General features: G+C 38.7%; 1 protein-coding gene across 4 annotated transcripts in view; it reads right to left on the minus strand.

The window, feature by feature from the left end:
- Positions 1-22,128, minus strand: part of CTNNA3 (catenin alpha 3) — a 1,027,502-nt gene that overhangs the window by 160,319 nt on the left and 845,055 nt on the right. For all 4 annotated transcript variants that reach the window (XM_042459353.1, XM_042459352.1, XM_042459355.1 and 1 more), the window contains one exon: positions 21,195-21,346. In XM_042459353.1, coding sequence (XP_042315287.1) covers positions 21,195-21,346 — 152 coding nt within the window. The remainder of the gene's footprint in view (positions 1-21,194; positions 21,347-22,128) is intronic.

The following is a 22,128-nucleotide window of genomic DNA, read 5'->3' on the forward strand; positions in this document are numbered from 1 at the left end:
CTAAGAAGACAAGCTCTCCTCCCGACCGCCATCTTGCTTGTCTTTATTGCATGTTATTCTATTTTTATTGTGGTTTTTTTTAGGTTGTTTTTATGATGTGTTAATTTTTATTGATTCTGTGAACCGCTTTGATCACCTTGGAAAAGCGGTATAAAAATAAAACATATTATTATTATTATTATTATTATTATTATTTTAAAGAAATTAACCAGGATCTAAAGATGGCTACAGCTATCAAATGCACAACAACAACAACAACAACAACAACAACAACACTATTTAAATATCACTGCAGGATCAGTTGCAGTTTAAGACATAAACCATGTTTATTGAGGTGGGTAAATCCTCCCTAAAGTAAAATGTGCCTCTTCCTTGGTTAATTCTGCAGCTTCAGCCCTGATGCTTGGCCTCAGCCTTAGTTCTGTGCCTCTCTGTCAATCATATTCTAATATAACTCATTAGAGTACACAGTCACAGTCATTACCTGTGAAAGACTGATGAGAACCACTTGCTCACTGCTCGCCAACTCCTCCCCTACCTGATATATTACTGTAGGGAATGAAATGTTCATTTTTAAAGAAACATGAGAAGCAGTTATGCTAGGAGCAAAAAAAAAAAATGTACTTCACAGTTCCCAGCAAGAAGGAAGAATGGCTCTTCTTGTTGCTCCCTAGGTTGTCAAAATTTCTTAGTCAAGGTGATTCGTATTCTACAGAAAGAAGTTACAACAAGCCTCTGGGATGACAGGATGAAAGAAGAAATTCAAAAGGTACAATTATGATTTTTGGCAGAGAGGGCTTGGGTTTTAAGCAGCCTCACCTAAGGCTGTACTGGTATGGCCAGATAATTTTAAAACACTGGACCTAATGCGGTTATGAGGGTGCTTTTAAAGTGGTAGTGTGTATTATAGCAATTATTTCAAAATGTAGTAAATAAGTAAGTAACTAAACAAAGAAGCAAGCAAATTTATTTGTGTGGCATAAGCCGTTACAGAAAAGAACACAAAAATCAGATACATTAGAAATATACTACATTGCATCACAAAGCTAAAACCATCCAAAACATATTCTTATCAGCTCATATCAAACTAAATAAACACAAAGATCAGATACATTAAAAATATATTACATTACTTCATAAAGCTAAAATCATCCAAAAGTTCTCATAGGCTCAAATCCAAAATCTAATTGTCATCATTACAAAACCTCCCCTGTAACATTGATGCTTTAAAGGCAAAGCAAGCTACCTTTTCAGAAGTGTACTGTACAGTACTCCCCAATAAAACCTTGATCAAATATGAATCAGGTTTGTTAAATGTAAGTCCTAGCTCTTCGAACAAGGCTCCTCTTATCTTACAGTCGAAGACCTAAACCGTTATTTACTTGTATGCCCAATTTATATAGATATAAATGGGGTAAGTCAGTTTGGGCATGTGATGGTAAAACATAGCATTGCAAAACACAATAACTCTCTATGTGGTATAGAAAAAGTATAAACATTTTTTAAATATTTGAAATGAAAGGAGGACTTGCGGTAAAACACAGAGGTGCTATGTAACAGAAAAACCACTGTACAACATAGTGAGTGCTCTCTCTCTCCCCATATATATATATATGTTAAAAACCGAAGCTAGTTTACAGAGCGTACATGCTAGCATGAAGTAGGAGCACTATCAAAGACAAAGAAGAATCATCCTGTTCCGTTATTTTCCTTACACTGACTTGGTTGGTACAAATTTATCAAACTCACACAAAAAGTATACTTGGGTACACATATCACACTACAGGCATAATCCAGTTTGAGATGGCTTTAACTGCCCTGGCTCAGTACTCAGGAATCCTGGGAACGGTAATTTATTGTGGTACCAGAGCTCTCTGAAAGAGATGGCTAAATATCTCACAAAACTACAGTTCCCAGAATTCCACGGCATTGATCCAGAGCAGTTAAAATGATCTCAAACTGGATTATTTCTGTAATGTGTTTTGGACCCTGGAAAACTTCCTTGTTACCTCATTCACTTGCAAGAGAAAGTGCCATAAATTAATCTGGCACTCCAGCCATTCAGTTCATTGCTGTTACACTGAAAAACATTCTCAGAGCTGTGCTCTTCTATGTTCTCCAGCAAATCATGAAAAAATTGTTCTTGGGTGCTTTCAAATTGTCTCTGACTTATGGCTATACTAAGGTGACCCTATTATGCGATTTTCTTGCAAGATTTATTTAGAGAGGCTTTGCCTTTGATTTTATTTATTTATTTACTTATTTTTGTTTGTTTGTTTGTTTTTATTTTTTGAGAGGCTGAGAGTATGTGAAACCACTGGGGTTTCCATAGCCAAGCAGAGATTCCAACCATGAATCATAGTCCAACACTCAAACTCCAACACCATATTGGCTCACCATGGAATATACCTCTTATACATTTTTAAACAGAGTGTACACTGTTAAATCAGCTGGCATCTCTAATATGGCTGTCCCTGTGGATTTATTCCAAACACCAATCTTATTTGTCAGATAGATATTTTGCGGTGGTCACGGGTAATCAGACTTCGTCCTCTGTTCCTCTATCTGTTGAAGTTCACCAGTGCTCTGTTTTGCATCCCCTACTGTTCTCTTTTTCCACATTGTCTCTAGGAAAACCTATCAGTTCTTTTGGTTTTTCTTATCATCTGTACGCTGATGACACTCACTTGTATCTTTCCACCCTTGACTTTTCTTGAACAGCAAGTTTCATCTTGTCTCACAGCTGTCTCTCAGTGGATGCACCATTGGCATTTGAAGCTCAACATCTCCAAGATGGAGCTTCTTGTCTTTCCATCTAAGTCCACCCTTCAATACTCTTTTTCTGTTTCTGTTGATGACATCTCTATTTGACCGGTCCAGGAAGCCCACAGCCTTTGGCTTCATTTTTTATTCTTCTCTGTCATGTATCCCCCAGATCCAGGCCACAGCCAAGTCCTGTAGATTCTTTCTCTACAATATTGCTAAAATCTGTCCATTTCTTTTGGCCTCTACTGCCAAGACTCAGGTCCACGCTCTGGTCATCTCACGACTAGACTATTGTAACCTCCTTCTGGCAGGGCTTCCTCTCTCTCACCTCCATCCTTTAATTTCAGTTCAGCATTCAGCAGCATGCATTATTACATCCGCTCACCACTCTGACCATGTCTCTCCTCTATTATCATCCCTTCACTGGCTCCCCTTCCCCTTCCGTATTCAGTATAAGCTTCTGTTGTTAACTTTTATAGCTCTGCATGGGCTGCCCCCCCCCTATTTATCTGAACTTCTTTCTCCCCACATTCCCACTTGTACCCTCCATTCTGGTAGTCAAGGTCTGCTATCTCAGCATAGAATTTTCACTGTCCCATCCCGGATTTGTCCCTTTTCACTTGCTGCCCCTCACTCCTGGAATTTCCTTCCCCCACAAACAGGCTCATCACTTATTTAACCAGTTTCCAAAACTGAATTGAAGACTATATTGTTCAGGGAAGCGTTCCCAGGCACTGTGTGACTGTTTATCCGATTGTTATCTGATATTTTCTTTTATTTGATCTCTGATGTTCTCAATCTGTTGCCTCCTTATCTTATCTAATTCTATCTTGTATTACTATCTATTGTTTTATATGTATTTTTTAGAATGTATGCTATTGGCAGGTTTCATTTTATCGATTTCATTGTCTGTATGCACAGCGCTGTGTAAATCTATAGTGCTATACAAATAAAGTATAATAATAATAATAATAATAATAATAATAATAATCTCAAAGATGTCTAAATATGTACATACTTTTTCTTATTCCATCAGAGACACTTTTGTCCCTGTAATACCAATCTTCACAGCCCTTTTCACCCTGCATACAATGCTACTTATCACACTGTATGCACAGAAGTACTGATGAATCATCTTTTCTTCTTTGAACACCATTTTAAAAGTAAAAGAAAATCTTATTAAATTAAATGGATGCCTTGCCTTGTGATGCAGAGATATTCTCTGATTACTAGCTACTTTTTTTTTGCAAGCTTCTAAAATGCTTTAAAAAAGTATAATATCAAGATTACTATAATTCCATTTTATTACTTGAGACACGTGAGCTAGAAAATGGGAACATAAATATGAGATATGGAGAGGCCGTGATCAAAGTCCCTTAGTTGCTTTCAATTAAAGGTGACCTAGAAAGGAAATAAACTGTTGCAACTTTAATTGTTCTAAGAGGTCTTTCAAATACATCATAGTCCCTAACACATGGAAATGACTTTTAAAATTCCCATTGTTCCTACTCTCTTAAAATGTCAGCATTAGTAATAGAGAGTCTAATGAATAAATGAGAAGCCTCAATGAGAGGTGTTCAAATTATTTTTTTAGAACATGTAAAAGATCACAAACTATTCCTACCTCTCTCCTTTGTATGTTGCATTCAGAAGTGATTGTGCACAACATTAGGAAAAGTCTTGTGAAGTCAGAAGTCAGAAGCTAAATCTGTACTGAAGAATTAATGCAGTTAGACACCGCTTTAACTGCCATGGCTCAATGCAATGGAATCCTGGGATTTGTAGTTTTGTGAGATATACAGCTTTCTCTGTCAAATGACAAATTCAAGGACTCAATAGGATGGAGCCTTGGCAATTAAAGCAATGTCAAACTGCATTATTTCTGCAGTGTATATGCATCCATAGACAATTAAATTTAGTTCCTCTTTCTCTGCCTTTGGCCTACAACAAGAATACCCTAATTCTACCCATATTTGTTACTCTAGTGTAACATACCTGTACAACTTTCACTAGCTCACAGCTTGTAGTTATACTGGGACATAATGGTTGTGTACTCCACCAGCCATGCATATGCTGGTGGGGAAAGGCCTAAAATTGTTATTTGCACAGGAAAATGCAGCCTTCAAATTACTGCAGTGAATTTCAGCATTAGTTCAAGTAGTTTCAGAGTTATAGCTACCCTATCATGGGGTTTTCTTGGCAAGCTTCTCCAGAGAGGGTTCCTATTGCCATCTTCTGAGGATGAGAGAGTGTGACTTGCCTAAGATCATCCAGTGGGTTTACATGGCTCAGCCAGAATCCCAGTTTGTCTTCTTCACTCTATCTCCCCCAGAAACTATATCAAGCTACCTCACCCTCACCTATGTGAAATGCCTCCCTCGTGTGACATTTTTTTGTTTTAGCTTTGAAAAATTTGAATTCAGCCATTGCAAAAACAACAGCAACACACATTGGTAAAACAGCTTTGTACGTGACTTAAGTGTGAAAATTAACACTCTTGCACTCCTGCAGTTTTATGGCAATTATGCCATAAAACAATAAACATTTAGATTAGAAAAATAAACTTCACAAGGAATGTCCCACCTTTTTATTTCATTAGCATGTGAACCATGTGAAATTCTCACACCTACACAATCATGTGGCAGATTTCTCGGCTTGTACATTAAACAATTAAAGGGGCTAAAATCACCAACTCATGTCTTTAGCGAACCAAAACAAATGATTGTCATATCACTAGTTGAGAAGGCATGCAGCTTTCCAAGGTATCCAGGGGACCTTATGCCTCTCTAGCCTTCCACAGCTGCCCAGCTCTTCCAGAAAGGAACCATAGACACATGCCAAATCTAGCGCCCAGTGATTTCAAGTGAACCTAAAGACAACTTGCTTAGTTTGGATCAGAGCCAATGGGTTTCAAAGGTTTGTTTAGACTTAAATGAGATGACTGTAGAAGAGTCAGAAAGAAAGCAGTAAATAAAATTTACTGCATAATTATGTATTCCATGATCTTTACAATGTAGATATACATGCACACACATGCTTGCACATATCACACAATCATTCACACAGGCACGATCAAAACTTTTCAACAGCAAGTAAACATTTCTCTTGAAAACAGCAGTTTAATTTCTGAATTCAAAGCAAAAATATTATATAATAAATATAATCAATAGAAATATTATTCTGTTACTTATTTTTTTAAAAAAATCATCATACTTCTACATAGATTATAATTTGTGATATTATATGGATCATGAACAACAAGGAGTGGAAAGATTTCTAGTTTACAAAAATAAAAAGCAAACAAACAGATCACACAATCCTACTGCAATACCAGAGAAGTCAACTCTAATTTGCATTTTAGAAAATGGCAAAATCAGCATAAGTTTCTATCATCTTTCACTTTGACCCAGAGATCAAAATATCCTAGCCATCTTAATTATCTGGGAACACTTGATGCAAAATAAATTAAAGTAGAGCCTGAAAAATTCACATATTTGGGTGAATTTTTCCCTCTTGGACAATATTTGCTTTTCATGAAGTTTTCCATAGTCAACATTTCTTCCACAATGTGCAGCAAATTGTCTGAAACCACCATCAGTGTTTGCAGTATTTCTTCCCTGTTAAAGATGATGCAGTACCACTAACTTGTCTTATGTTGCCAGCTCCTTGTGAATTGTGCCCCTGCTTCTTCTATTTTCATTTGGTGCTTTTCAAACAGCAGGATAGAAAGTGTTCCTTAAAAGTGCTATCTTTCTCCACAGTCTTTTTGCAAGCAGCAATTAGATTTTTTTTTTTGTTCCCAATTGTACAATGTTTGCTCAATTCTTGTTTCAACTGGGATTTAAAATGTCAAATACCACAGTAGGGCCGTGATAAAAATGTATGTCATACTGTGACTCCTGACATTGTTCTCTAACCTATGCAGTTTTCCTATTCTTCTTAACAGCTTTTCTATATACTTTTACATCCGCTGAAATTTTGCTTATAAAGGTTACAAGTCTATATTCTTGCATGTTTTTAAAGTTTTAAAATATATATTATTGGGCAGATCACTAGCAGGGGGAACATGCTTTTCTATGAAATGTCACTGTAACTGTGGTAATTTAGAAATATCATTCTACTTCTCCCTGGAATAAGTGAACTTCTTTGCAAAGTGTGTAACTAAAATTTATATATATTTGTTTCTATAATGTAGATTAGTAGAAAAAGAAACATAGATGAATAAAACTAATCTGGATCTAGTGTGTGTGTGTACTACTACCACTACTACTAGTATTAGTAGAGGACATTAGAGAAAGTGTGGGAGTTTGGTGGATAGAGCACAAATATTTCTGTGTAATTCTACCTTTAAATATGAGATGGTCAAGGATCTCTTTCTATCTCTCAACTTCCAAAAACTCTTGACCCTTCAAGGAATGACTTAGCTGCTCTCAGTAGCCTGTCACTTTCCTGTAACACAATTTATTTATATTATAGAGGTGATACTACCCATATAAAGAATCAAGGTTGGCTGTTGTGATATGATGATGACGACGATGCCGGCCCACAATACAAAGACCCTCTATTGTAGTCTCATACTAATGCTGATTGGTTGCAAGTAGAGTTGGAAAAATGAACCAGAACTCATTTTGTTCCTGAAGGGGCAAGCAGGATTTTTTTTAAAAACTCTACTCGCTCTTCACAGAATGTGATATTTTAAGTTGACCATCCTTCCCTCTAAGGGAAAGGTGACATCTTCCCGACAATTTCCCCAAAGGATCAACAGCAAACATTTTCTCAAATTGTGTGTGTGGTTGCTAATGCTATTTGCATTATCCTGTGCCTCCACCCGTCTCTTGCTAACCTCCAATTCGAAGCCAAAAGTACCGAGCAGTGACAAGAGATATAGTACAAATAAGAAACAACTGGTTTTTGTTTGTTTTGTTTTTTGTTTGTTTGTTTGTTTGTTTACAGACTTTTCCAAACTCTGCTTTTCCCACCTCTTTCATTCACTCCATTCTCCCATTGTGGAAGATTGGCGGGATATAAATCTTTGCAGTAAAATAAAGAAAAATCTCTCAGTCCGGCTTCCTACCTTTACCTTCAATAACTGCATCACAATTTCTGTTTCCCCAGCAATAGCCACACATGCTCCATTCCATTCCTTCCCACATGGCCATTCTCACATCAGTTCCAACATAGCTGCCAGCCTCCTTTCCTTTCCCCTCCCTCTTCTGTTTCAGTGGTCTCATGACCACTCCTCTCTTTCTCTCTCATCCATCTTCTCTCTGCTGTGCTTGTAGACTTATGGCACAAGTTGATGTCCTGTTCTATCTATGTTAATAGACAATTTTTCAGGGAGGGAGACTGACTGATGTAGCTTCATGCTGGTGCTGCCCATTGGAAGAAAGATCCTGATGAATATGATTTTACACAGATGCTTGAAAGCTGCTCATTGTGACCTGGTGCTGATGATGCTTGGCCATTATGACTTTCCATACTGATGCTGCCTGCCTGAAAGTGTAACACTGGCTATTGTGGGCTCATGCTGATGTTATCTGCCTCTACAAAACAGTGGTTCCTGTTCCCATAGATTGCTGACCACTCCCAGGAAAAGAAAGGAAAGGAAAGGAAAGTTTACTTTTTGAACTACAACCATAATCCTCCAGGTATGACCACTGCCCATGCTAGCTGAAAGATTATGGGAGTTGTAGTCTAAAATAACAACATTTCCAGCCTCTCCTCTAATTCTACCTAGCTGCGAATAATACTTACTTTCTTTAGGTTATGTCTGCTTGCCAGATTTATTCTATATAACAAATATGAGCCACTAATGAATTAATACTTACTACTTGGAGAGGAGAACTCACCAGAGAACCAACCTGAGAAGGCCTGTGGCTATTCTTGCAAGGAAAAGAAACTGAGACTAAATGTAAATGAAAATGCAGATGTTCCCCACTGCACAGATTAGCCTGTATTTTGCCTTCACTGTTGACTTAAGATATAACTCATAATTGACCTTATATTTGTACAGAACTGGTTTACTTTATTTAAAATATGCAATGGGGATTGTTTTCTAAGAGGACAATTGCATTAATGAAAATGAAGTCAAGAAGATATGGTAAGAACATTTGTTCCTTTTATTATTTCAGCAACATTAATGTGGAGATCAGTTTTTAAAAAGGTAGAAATATATTTACTGAAATTAAGTAGTTCTACAAATATGGTGTATTAGTGTAAACTCCTGTGAGTATGATTTAGTCTGTCATTGTGTCTGATTAGAATGAAAAAGGGGGGAAATGATAGCTTGGAGGTGGGGACTTACCTACAATAGACATGTTAATAATATAAATCAATATATCTACCCAGAACTAAGCTCCAGTGATTTCAATCTAAGTAGATATTGATTATGTGGTCCTCCAGATGTTATTCAACTGGACCTTATTTAGAGTATTTCTAGCCTGCCTTTTACTCAAAGGTTCCCAGAGTGGCTTCCAGCATTCTTCATAACTGGTTATGCCAGAGCAGCTGATATCCACAGTCTGATAATATCGAGAGAACCACACAATTCCCAACCTCGCTTTACAGTGTTCGACCATAACAGTGTGGCATCTCAATAGTATAAGAGAAGATATGGGTTGAGATCCAGAAAAAGCTTAGATAATGTGTCGCCTAGCAATAGCATCACTATGGGGATGGTGGGTTGTGAACCGCACCAAGTGACACCCTAAGGGCAGGGTGACACCATTGCTCCTCAAGTATCAGCATTTTGGCAGAAACAGGTTGTGGCATTCAACTGTGTCCAATTAAAATGCTGAAAAGATGGGGGGAGTGGGGGGGAGGCTCAGTGGGAGAAGGAAGGAAATGCCCCAGGTTTTTTAAATTCCAAAATGTAATTTTATCTTTTAAATATATATATATTTATTTTAAATATATATATATATATATATATATTAAAAATTGCATTTTACCAAATTTTCACTTTAACCACATGCAAATATGTACATGTAAACACATTTATGATGTGCATATGATACTGTAGCCTAAAGGTATAATTTTAATTGTGCTAGTTGTTTATGTCACAACTATTAACATTATATCCAGTGATATATGGGAATTATGGTTTATGAGTACATTAGAACAAAAACAACACTAAGGATTCTGTATGGGTGTGGGATGGCAAGAGGTCAAGGGGACATGACACCATGAGTTATCACACTGGGTGACACCAACCATAGAGATACAACTGTTCGCCAGTATAACCATATATAAGAATGCTAAGGTGGTATGATATGAGGAAGGAAGAGGTAATTATGTTGTGTTATTGAAAGCTGTAATGTGAAATGTGGAGCAAATTTCTCTCCATCACTCTCCATTTACAGTGTTTATTCAAAGAGATTAGGTGAGGCCATTGAAGTTATATTGGATGCATTTGCACTGCAGAAATAATCCAGTTTGACACCACTTTAATTGTTGTGGCTCAATGCTCTAGAATTCGGGAAACTCTAGTTTGTTGTGGCATCAGAGTCCCCTGACAGAGAAGGCTAAATGTCTCACAAAACTACAATTCCCAGAATTCCATAACAAAATTCCATAGCAAAATTCCATAGCATGGCAATTAATTGGTGTCAAATTGGATTACTTCTGCAGTGTGGATGCAGCCATTGTTAATCTTTCTGGCATTTATTCATTGTGTGTTAGTAGCAGATCATGAAGCAGTCCCACTACACAGTTGCTGCTTTGTCATCATTTTAACTACTATAGTTATAGCCTATGGAATTCTGGAATTTCAAGTTTTGTAAAGTATTCCAAATTCTCTGCTAGAGACTTCTAGTGCATCACATGCCTCAGAATCCCATATGATGCAAAAAAAATTTTTTTAACTTTATCAAAGTGCATTGGCTCTGTAGTGTGAAAGGTTCCTTAGTCTTCCACCTCTATCAATAAGTTGAAGATTTAAGAGCCAGAATGATATAGTGGTTTGGCTGTTGGACTAAGAGGCTGTGCAGACCGGCCATAAAGGCCAGACTGGGGATGGAGTTGGGGAGTAGTGTCCATACGATGCATGCCCTGACTCTGCCATCACGCTGCATCACGGCACTCCAATAGTGCTGTGTTTACACAATGCAGCACCAAAGGAGCACCTTAAAGCTGCACCACCAGGGCTATTGTACCATTTCCAGAGTGCAAAAAGGAGCTGCAAAAAACAGCTCCTTTTTGAGCCCTGGAAAGGCCAGATCAGGGCCATGACGTGGTTGCTGTGACCCTGATCTGGTGCAGCTGGAGGCAGCTGCAGGCCACTCCTTAGGGGAAGTCTGTGTCAAGAAGGTGAGTCCTGGGTTCATAATCCTTGTCATGAAGCTAACACAAGCAGAGTTTATGTACACGGACAGGACGCCCAGAAGAAGGTCTGTGAAGAATCTGAGGTTCTCCAAAGTTCTCTAAGTCGTGTAGCAAACATCCTCTCACACAGGAATGAATCCCTGGACAAGCGAGGTTTCTCTCAATAAGAGGGCTTTTTAATCTTTACTACAAAACTATATACGAAGATTACACTGAGTATCAGACAGCCGCCTTGAATACTCACAAATAAGTTACTTTGCCAACCATCCGACCATTACAACAAACACAGAGGCAGTTACTCTAACACCAGCTGTCATTACTGACACTCTCAGTGACAGTTGATTAACAGATTACTGAAGAAACTGATGCAGCCAGAAACAGACTGGTGCATTTATGCCTAGTTTGACTTTTTAAAAAATATATATTTTTAAAACTCTTAATTTGTGGGGATCCTCTTGGAGAACAAGCCCTCCCAGAATCCCATAGCTAGAGATCCCTAAAATATGCATGAGTCTTCAGGCCTGCCTGAATAGAATTTCAGTTGACTTCTAAATGGAAAGTTCTATAGTTTTCTCTTAAACATCAAGTACTTATAAGATGAGAAAATAAGCCAAAAACAACTGCTGTGGAATGACAGGAAAGACAACAGAAGGCACATGAATTATTTACTGCTGAAGATAAAGAGAAAAAAAGAGCAAAGAAAGCATTCCTTATATGGAGAGATGGAATTGTAGTAGCCTTAACCTCTCAACCTAGTGCTGTAATTATAATCAGAGGAATGAAAGATCTTTAGTAGTGAATAAAAAGCCACAATCATAAAAATGTATTTTTAGGGCTTTGGAAGTATATCAAAAGGGCTCCAAAAGCCTTGTGAAGAAACAGAAGGGCAAAGATCAACTCAGTAGTAGTGCAACATTTCAAGAGCAGAGAGGTCTGAAGACAAAAGTATTGACTTCCTGTTGGCACCTGAAGAAGCAATGAAAACATGAAAAGCTTAACAGGTTAAATGACCAAAGCAATGTATGAGGTCAACTGTAACACAAGGAGGCAGCTCTCAGTCCTTGAAACTTACAACTGAAGGGAAAGTGCTAAAGCTGTCTTATCCACTTATTAGCAAGCCATATGTGTACCAACATTCTGCAATTACAGTGAACACAACCACAAACAAGGAAATTACTATATGTACAATGATGCACACAAAGGGCTTTATATCAAATTAAAAAGGCATTACACTGAGATAAAATCTAATTATTGCAGCAATTACTTTTATAATTTGTACGACCCAATGGCATTTATACTTAGAGTTAGTGCTCCAAGGTGGCTCACACAACCAATGAAATTAAGATGGAATGGGGAAATGAACAGAAGAATTTCAAAACAGCTATTTTAGATCAGACCAAGGCCTAGAAGCCATATTCAGGCATTCAGTCAGCTTGTGTGCATCCCACACAGGGGGGAAAAAACCCTCACTGTCCCCATTCCCTTGCACAACCACTTTTTTCACACCACCTTTTTCACCATTTTTCACATGGACAAGACTTCCATATATATATATAGAGAGAGAGAGAGAGAGTGTTGAGCAACGACAGGAACTATCAATGAAAAGGAGTACTGAGGCGCATTACAGACCACCTGAAAACCATGCAGTTCCCGGATGCAACAAAAAGAAGCTGCAAAAAGTGGCTTCTTTTTGCGCCCCAGAAGTGGATCTGCAAGTCGCTAGTCATGCACACATTTCACTAAAAAAAAAGTTAGCAGAAAACAGAAGCAAAAGCTTTTAGTATCAGTCTTCTGACTATGCTGGACTATAAGAAAGGGAATTGGGGGATGCAGAGGCCTGAGGCTCATGCATCAAACCAAATCTTCTGTCCTATTGATATTTTAAACTTCAACTCCCAGAATATAAGAACATCGTCCTTGTTGGCTAGGGTTACTGAGTGTTGAAGTCCAAAATCCAAAGCCTGAGAACCACCACACAAACCATAGTTTAGCATTGATTAGCTATCTATACATAGATAGATATCTAGCTTCTTAGACTGTTTTAGCTGCCTGGTGTTATTCCTTAGCAATCTCACCAACAGTTGTCTGCAGATAAATGGAAAACATGACTTTTCTTTTGCTCCCTGTCTACCTGCTTAGGTATGTTGTATCCTTTGAGACAGCTGCAAATAATAGGCTTTAATACATCTTTATTTTGTATTTTTTTTTAACTTTCTGACCCCAATCTTGAAAGTTAATGGACTCTGCAGCTATTGAAAATTAGTTCAAAAGCTGCTCTTCTGATGGCCAGCAGAGAGGAAAAGAGCTTTGTGCACCTTGATTTATGGTTGCTTGTGAATTTACATTTGGAGTATTGTTAAACAACTGACTGTGCCAGACAGTTATGATTCCTAGTCATTTTTACTTTATGTACTCTTTTCATTCCCATGTAGAGCCCCTGGCAGCATTACCTTACCCAGGTGGTGGTCACATCACTTTTGTAGATGTTCAAAGAGCTTTTGAGGCTGCCACGCTTACCCAACATCAAACAATATGCAGCTGCTTAGATACCATTCAGCTGTTGTGTGTAAACAGTGCAGTGAACCAGAACTCCACTTTCCCAACCTTTCAGTTCTCAATTCAATTGCTCTTTTCAGAAAGCCAAATCATTTCCCCTTGTACCAGAACAAACATTCCTATGCCAAAGTAACCTCAGTATCTAAATTGGGGAGGGGGAGAGAGACATTTACATGCAAACATCAAATTACATGTGCTTTCTCGTTACTTCCTTGATAAAGATTTAGACCAATATTCAAACAGACCACTATGATGGTCTGGTTTAGTTTTTCATAATACCAGCCAAAAAATGTATAGTGTTTCATTATAAAAGGAAGAGTGAAGGCCTGGGACACCTTTAATAGATTTTACGTTAGCATGAACTTTCATGGATTACAATTCACTTTCTCTGATGGTTCATACTGAAACCTCCAGTACATGTACAGTTACATAGTTTTGGTAGTGGAATTAGAATGAAATGAAATGCAGAAAATTACAGCTGAAAGACCAAGATGGTTTGAGCACAGAAAATGGCATTTTAGCACACTGCATATAACAATAGGCTAGTTTTCATTAAAGCTGAGTGCAAAACACTCCATCTTCATCAAGAAAAAATGCTCTATCTCCAAGAGAACTAACCTTCTAGAAAGTAGAACGTATTGCCTTAAAAGACCAGAGAGGACTGACACCCTAGAAGCCTACCAGAACAGTGTATTAACCTATAAAAGGCAGGATGAAAAAGCCCACCTCCATAAAGAATGAGGTGCTTTTAAAACTGTGAGCCTATTTTTGAATAAAGACTATCTTTTGGCAAGATACTTCTATTTCTGACGTGAGGTGGGAGGGAGAAACAAACTGAAATTTAATAAAAGAAATATTCATCTTTCAGATTTAAAAGTAGGGATGCATGGAACAGCACATTATAAGTTAATGTTTTTAACAAGCCTACTTCAGTTTGTCCTTTCTGCAAAGGAACATTCAGCATTCCTCTGTCAAATATAATGAGATATGAGAGGAACAATTTCCTGACAATTGACTGACTAAACTCAAAGGGTGCTCACCAATGATTCCTCTTCATCCTGGCGAGAAGCACTAGTGGGGTGCCGGGGGGGGGGGGGTTGTGATGGGCCCAGTCCTATTAAATATTTTTATAAATGACTTGGATGATGGAATAGAGGGCTTGCTTATCAAATTTGCAAATAAGGTCAGGAACCAAATTGGGAAGCATAGCCAATACTCCAGAAGATAGTATCCGAATTCAAAGTGACTTTAACAGATTAAAGAGCTGGGCCAAAACTAACAAAATGAATACCAGAAGGTAGAAACTGAAGGTACTACATGTAGGGAGAAAAAATTTAAATGTACAGATACAGAATGGGTGACACCTGGCTTGATAACAGTATATGTGAAAGGAATCTAGGAGACTTAGTAGATCACAAGCTGAACATGAGCTAGCATGTGCCATGGCAGCTAAAAAGCCAATTTGACCCTAGCCTGCATCAATACAGGTATAGTATCTAGTTCAAGGGAAGTAATAGTACCTCTCTAGTCTACTTTAGTCAGACCTCACCTGGAACACCATCTCCAGTTATGGGCACCACAAGTCTATGAATCTATAATTCTCCACCCGGCAAAAGTGGGTGCATTCACACCACAAAATAATAGTGCTATATTCTACTCTTAACCACCATGGGAAAGTCTTATGAAATCCTGGGATTTGGAAGTTTGAGGAAGCATTAGAGAGCTCTGGCTGAGAATTCCAAATGCCCTTCTCTTTCACTGCAAATCACAGGATTCCATGGGATGTTCCCATGGCAATTAAAGTTGGACGTTGAGCTATAATGTGGTATGAAAGCTATGTGTGGTATGAATATGCCCCATGCCCACTGATACTCAATAGACAGTATAGTTGGTTTTCCTCATGCCAATTGAGATCGTCATTTTTGGTGTCCCAAAATGCAGAGCAGGGATGCAGAGCAGACTGAAGGCTTTTCTCCTTTCTAGTATGTTGTCTGGCAGCTACAGAGTGGCAAAGGATGTGGAGACCAATCAGAACAAACATTTTAATTTGAACTCATTGGCTGGGGCTCCCAGCCAGAGTGCAGCTCTCAAGCCTCACTCTGGCTGGGTAAGCAGATATTTAAGGAACTACCTGCCCCCCTGACAGCAATTCCTTCAAGAGAGTCATCCTACTCTCCCACCTTCTTTTTTCTCTTTGGACTAAGAAGTATTTGTTGTCGCATATGTTTGTCAAATTATGCTCATTGGGGCCCGTTACAAACAGACCATATAGTACGCATGGAGCGTGTACTAGGGTTAGGAAGGGGCGGTGCTTCCACACACCCTAACCCTAGTATGCGCTCCGCGTGCACAAAATGGCAGCGGCCGTTCCACACGGCTGCCGCCATCAATACGTCACGACCGCGCCGCCTCCAAACGAGGCGGCGCAGTTGTGACGCATTGGGGCCGCACCACTGTGCCTATGGTGCCCTTTGCGCGACCCAGGAAGGAGCTCCGTTTCAGAGCTCCTTCCTGCTTTGCGTTGCTGGGCGCAGCGTTCAGATGCCTGCGCCCAGCGACGCAAGGGAGAAAGGGGCCAAGCGGCCCCTTTCTCCTCCTCCCCACCGCCGCGGGATGTCCTTGGGGCTTGAAGCCCCAAGGACACCCCTTTCCAGGCTGCGGGGAAGGGGATTTTTGCCGCTTCCCCGCAGCCTGGAAAGCGGCGGATCGGGGCCTCAGTGGCTGCCATTCTGGCAGCTGAGGCCCCAATACACCGGAGAAAGCAGCGCCTACAGGCCACCTCAAAGGGGCGGTCTGTAATGCGCCAAAGTTTTGTTTATGTACCTTTTTTTGGCACAACTTTGTGTAAAGTGACAGTATTGTTTCTAGATCTATGATATCTTTTGCCAATGGCAACAGATACCTAAGTGAAGATTTGAAAAGTGTCGTCAAGGACACAATGTGATTAAGAAAGCCAGGCAAGAGATTGGGGAGGGGAAACAAATACAGAAACCATTAAGGTACCCCTGCACTTATACAAAATGGATGTATAAGTATCATGTATAATGATTTTGAAAGAATAAGGTTAGTGTCTAATTTGTCCACTTTTAGCTAGAAGAACAAATAAAGTCTAAAGCAGGATAAATGTTGCCCAGAATTTTAGTGCTAATTCAGCAATGCAGGACAGTAATTGTTTAATGGCCTTCTCTACAGTGCCCTCTAACATTTTATATATTTGAGGATTACTTAAGCAGCTGACAACCTACACTAATAACAGCATTTGGCAAAGAACTGCTTTATAACAGGGTTATTATTGTTATTTTTAAAGAAAAACCCCATATACACAAATATTCTTCTCACAGTTACATAACTGAAATAGTTCCTGTGGTGGAACATTGGGGGCTTCTCTTTTTTCCTTACCATTTGTAAGGAACCCTGTGAATTGACATTCTTGTTGTCTGTAGAGGGGAGGAGATATTAACATCTCCTGGTTTTATTTCGATCAAGAATTTCTTTGCTCACATAGGTACTGAGATTCCTGGGTAACCATAAGCCCAGTGTGTTTGGCAGAAAATCAATGTGTGACAGCTAGTCTGTTGGCTATCAAGCATGCTAATTTGCTCACCTTGGCTGCTGTCAACAGTGTATCATCACAATAACAGGCAAATATATAAAAACATCTTATCAGCATATTGAAATAAAGCTAGTATTGATTGGGCACGGGAATGTAAATTCTAATTAGGAATTAAACTTCACGCTCCCCTTCGAAATACATACAATTTTTTCCCCAGTTTATTTTGTAAAGCAATATTCTGAATCAGATTTCTGGGGATCAGCTCAATGGTGGCTATACTAGATACAGGTGACATGAGTTGCAGTGCAGCAATTTCCAGAGGATCACATGTTCCCTAGCTCTGCTGTAAGACCATGGATAGGATGGAATAAAAATGTGCAGAATGTGCATTTTATGTGCAGAAAATATTCCGTGAAAAAAGTCTGCACAGAGTCAGTCCTTAACTATAACAACAGGAGACAGCATTTTCTGTGCAAAAATAATTTCTATGTGAAAATGCTATTTAACCACATGTAAATTTTGAACAGAATTACTTTTGAAATGCAAATTGTTATTGAAAAGGCTGTGCGTTTTTCAAATACTATCTTGCAATTGGAAGAAAAATTGTTTAAATTTCTTGTTGCTTACTTTGAAAACCAAATTAATTAAGGATTACATTCCTAGTAGCAAATTGTGTGCTATGTCCCATACAGAAAACTTCCACCCACAAAAAAAATGTTCTGGGCAAAGTAAAATAAAATAAATAATCTGTATTTCTTAACTAAGCATCTTCTATAGCTGCTCTTAAACTTTTTGTGCAGAAATCTTTGCTATGGGGGAAAAGTGTGCAAATTATTCATTCTGGCATGCAAGGACAAGATATGCAAAAATTTACATCACACAGGAGGAGGAATGAAGAGTTTCTTCTGTTTCTCTTTCTTTTTAAACTTAAAACAAAAACAGGAACATCCCCTCCACAAATGATAGCCAACCTGAGTATTGTGATGGATATTGGAAGACTGGGTCATATAATAATGAATTAAATATAATGTAATCAATTTTAGTGGCTTATATGTTTGAATTACACACCAGTCTCCCTCTGTGCTGTTTCCCATTGACTAATCAAGCACTTTAAATAAATGCAAATTCTTTTTGATTTGGTTTGCTAGAAGGTTCTTGTAAACCCATAAAGGCAATTAGCTCTCACATTGTTGCACCAGAAGTTACTAACTTATGAAAACATTTATTGGTTTGCTTGACCCAAAACACATTTTGCCCTAAAAGAAAAGAACCTCCAACACTAGGGAAACTTCTTTTCCTTGTTCTGGGCAATTCTTTCTTGTCACAAGTTGCCATGATCTATTTAAAAGCCTTCCATAATATTAGGCTATTTCCATGTCACACGTAATAGATAGGCTTCAACCATCAGTCATGGGACTAAGTTCTTCTGCCAGGATGTTCTGTTCCTTAATAATCCATCAATAGTTAGTTTCAGCTAGCTCTGAATTGGTCTGCTCTAAAATAAATAAATGAATGGACTCTGAGCTCCTGAAACAAAATGTTATCTCAGAACTGTGGTGGAAGTCAAAAGGAGGATTGCAAACAATTTTGCCATAAAGCAACATTCGAGTATAATTTGAAGCCTTGGCCACTAACAATAGAGAAGTTATCATAAATGACTTACATGGCCACAAAGGTAGGGAAAATTTGAAGTGTTTCTATGTCAAGGCAAGGTCTTTTCTATCTTTATTTAAGTGTCCATTCCTTCCTATGTCCTACACAAATTGCCTTGCATTTTTCACCTTTGCTTCTCCTGTCACAACCAGAATTGATCCTTTACTGACCACATGACATTAGAAGCACAACAAAGAAATCTCATTTCGCACTGAGTTACTTTCCTAGCTTCATTCTTTTACATTTTCCTATTTGGTTGTGAGACTCTCATTTTAAATGATGGAAATGTGTGAATATTTTTGTGCCTATTCTCCAAATGCACACGTGATTTGGTGTCCATTTTTTGCCTGTGAAACACATCACAAGCCTTAAAAATGTACAGACAACTGAGGGATCAATGTGTTCCATTCCAGTGGCAGTACTGAAAGTTGCATGTCTGTTTTCATGTAGAAAGGCAAATCAGATTAATTTCCCTCATGCCTAATAGATATTTCATTGGCTTTTTACTAGTGAGAAGGGACTCCCCCCCCCCAAAAAAAAAAGATAAGTGAAGCTTATATTTGATTTTCAAATCCATTATAGCCACTGTACATCTACCATTCCCTGCAGCAGCTAAGTTGAGAATTTCAGTTCATACAGTATTTAATTTAATATATGAATGTAATATCTGAATGTAAGACTGTCTCTCACCAACTTTGGGACACCATCAGAGTGTTGTCTACTTAATAGCATCACTGTGGGTGTGTGTGTGTGTGTGTGTGTGCAGACCACACCAGGTGACACCTCAGAGGGAGGTGACACCCAGACATGGCCCTGTACTCCTCAGGAGAAAGGGCTGGTTGCAATGAGCCAGGCTGAGTCTGTGCATGCCCCAGCACCTCCTTGCCACCACCCCCTTCTGCCCAAAGCAGAAAGGGGTGTTGGCAAGGATGGTGGGGAGGCATGTGCACTTCTCCCAGCTCCTTGCTGCTGCCCCTTCATCCCTGAGGAGAAAGGGACTGAGGCAAGGATGGTGGGGAGGCATGCATGCTTCCCTGAGAAGAAAGAGGAGGCGGCAAGGATGGCAGGGAGGTGCATGCACTTCTCCCGGCTCCTTGCCACCCCCTTCACCCCTGAGGAGAAAGGGGCAATGGCTAGGATGGAGGGGAAGCACAAATCTCTATTTGGGTGTTCAGAGGAGTAGCAAGATAAGCATATAGGAGCAGTATGCTAGTCTAAAAAGGGTTCGTGCATGCAGTGATCCTCTACAGACAGCTACCCTTTAGGTGACTAGAGTGTTGATGGAAGGAGTGGGACTAGCATGCACTAGTATGCTCATTTAAATCCTGTTCTGATCATGTGAATAAAGCTTTTGCATTTGTGGTATTCAAAGTGTTATAGGTCTCTCTTTATTTACTAGTCAATGTTATTGTCTTCAGTAGTTTGCTCATATGTGTGTGTGTGTGTGTGTGTGTATTCAAATAATCAAGTGACAATGACATCTTTGTTATGCACAAGAGTAATCTAGTGCATAAACGGTTGGATTTATTGGAGGGATTAAAGTTTATACCGTTTACTAATAGACAATTCTTTATAAAGAGCTGAGTTTTACAAATATTTGTTGTATGACAGAGTGAGAAACTTGCATAAGACAGCAGATACTGGTGGATCAGAGCATAGTGTTGGAGAAGAGAACTGTGTTTCATAAGTTCTGCCTGTGCCCCCATAGCAGCCTACTTTAGGAACAGTGAAAGACGCTGGCTAGAGAAGCTCAACTGCCACTTGACCAGATTGTTGTATATGAAATGACAGCAGGTTCCTTCTTGCTTTCTGGTTCAGGCAATGAAATGTATTGAGCCATTCTTAGCCCAAGCTGCTAAGTACCGTGAGACTATTTTTATGTTTCAGAAACTTGGGCAGGGAGGAAGAAATCATTTACACAAAAAAGATTTTCCACACAAGTTAGGGTGTGTGTGTGTGTGTCATAAATGAGTATTTTAAAAAATGAAACCTCCCATTGTCTCACCCACTGGGTAGAAAAGTTTTGAAATTCTTCATTTTTGCATGTGATAATGAAATCGGTAAACACATTCCTGCTACATAGTTCCTTCCTACACCATTGGAAAAACAGACAATTTCTGAACCAAAAGACAGAAGTCTCTATGACACACCTTCCAGTTATGACTTCATAACATTACATTCACTTTCTCTAAACAAAACACAAATGCCTCTTATGAAAGGCTTTATCTCTTGAATTGATATTTGCCCAGTTCATGTTTACTTCACAATCAAATGAATGCTAGACAACAAAGTGGTTGATAAAATTGTGCTAACTGCTAATCAATGAAAGGATAAAGACACTTACCCGAATCATCATAACTGAACATCTAATATCATGAATTGTGTCATAGACCTTCTTAGAGATATCAACAAACTGATTGTCATCAAACAGGTGAATTGTATTCCTGCTTAAATTCTCCAGTGCTGTATTGACTTGAGTAATAAACTCTGGAATCACTGTTTATTGAATAAAAAGAAAAGAGAGTTTTTAAAAGACTGTTGCAAAATATATTCTAAAAAGATTGTCTTTTAGTTCTGGACAAGCAAATGTACCTGGATTTTGAAAAGCCTCTGGACCCCAGGGACCTCTTCACACTACACCCTACTGTCACTCTGCTTTAACTGTCATGGCTGAACTCTATGTAATCCTTGGGTTTGTAGCTGGCAACACAATAATTGAACTCCCTGTCTCAGAATTGTAAATACTCCTCCCTAAACTCCATATTCTAGGATTCCAGGCAACTAAATCATGACAATTAAAGAGGAATCATAGCACTATATTGCATAGCATGAAGGGGCCTGTGATGGTGGAAAGAATATGAAAAAATATGACAGTAATTGGTATTATAACTAGTAGTACATTTAAAATCCATCAATTAAGCTTATATTAATTGTTGATTCACATGATCATTCATTGCATAATAATCTTTAGTCTGCTTTAGTTTGACTCCTTGTACATGTCTCCATCAACCACACCATATAGGAAACTGACAGTGTAATGCTATGCTATTCAGAAAGTAACACAGTGCCTGAACAAATGAATGAAAATGCTTTCAAGATCATTCATTGTTCTCTAATCTCCCTATCCACACTTCCATGCACAGACTGTTCAATATCACTCTTGTCCTGTGGAAAAGAGAGATCCTTAGTACATATATGGCTATGTTGTCTCTGGGTCCCTCAGATTTGGGAACAAATATTGTCCTCTTAACGCAAATAACAAATGAACTGATAAAACA

Source organism: Sceloporus undulatus, chromosome 3, assembly GCF_019175285.1.
Source record: "Sceloporus undulatus isolate JIND9_A2432 ecotype Alabama chromosome 3, SceUnd_v1.1, whole genome shotgun sequence".
Taxonomy (NCBI): domain Eukaryota; kingdom Metazoa; phylum Chordata; class Lepidosauria; order Squamata; family Phrynosomatidae; genus Sceloporus; species Sceloporus undulatus.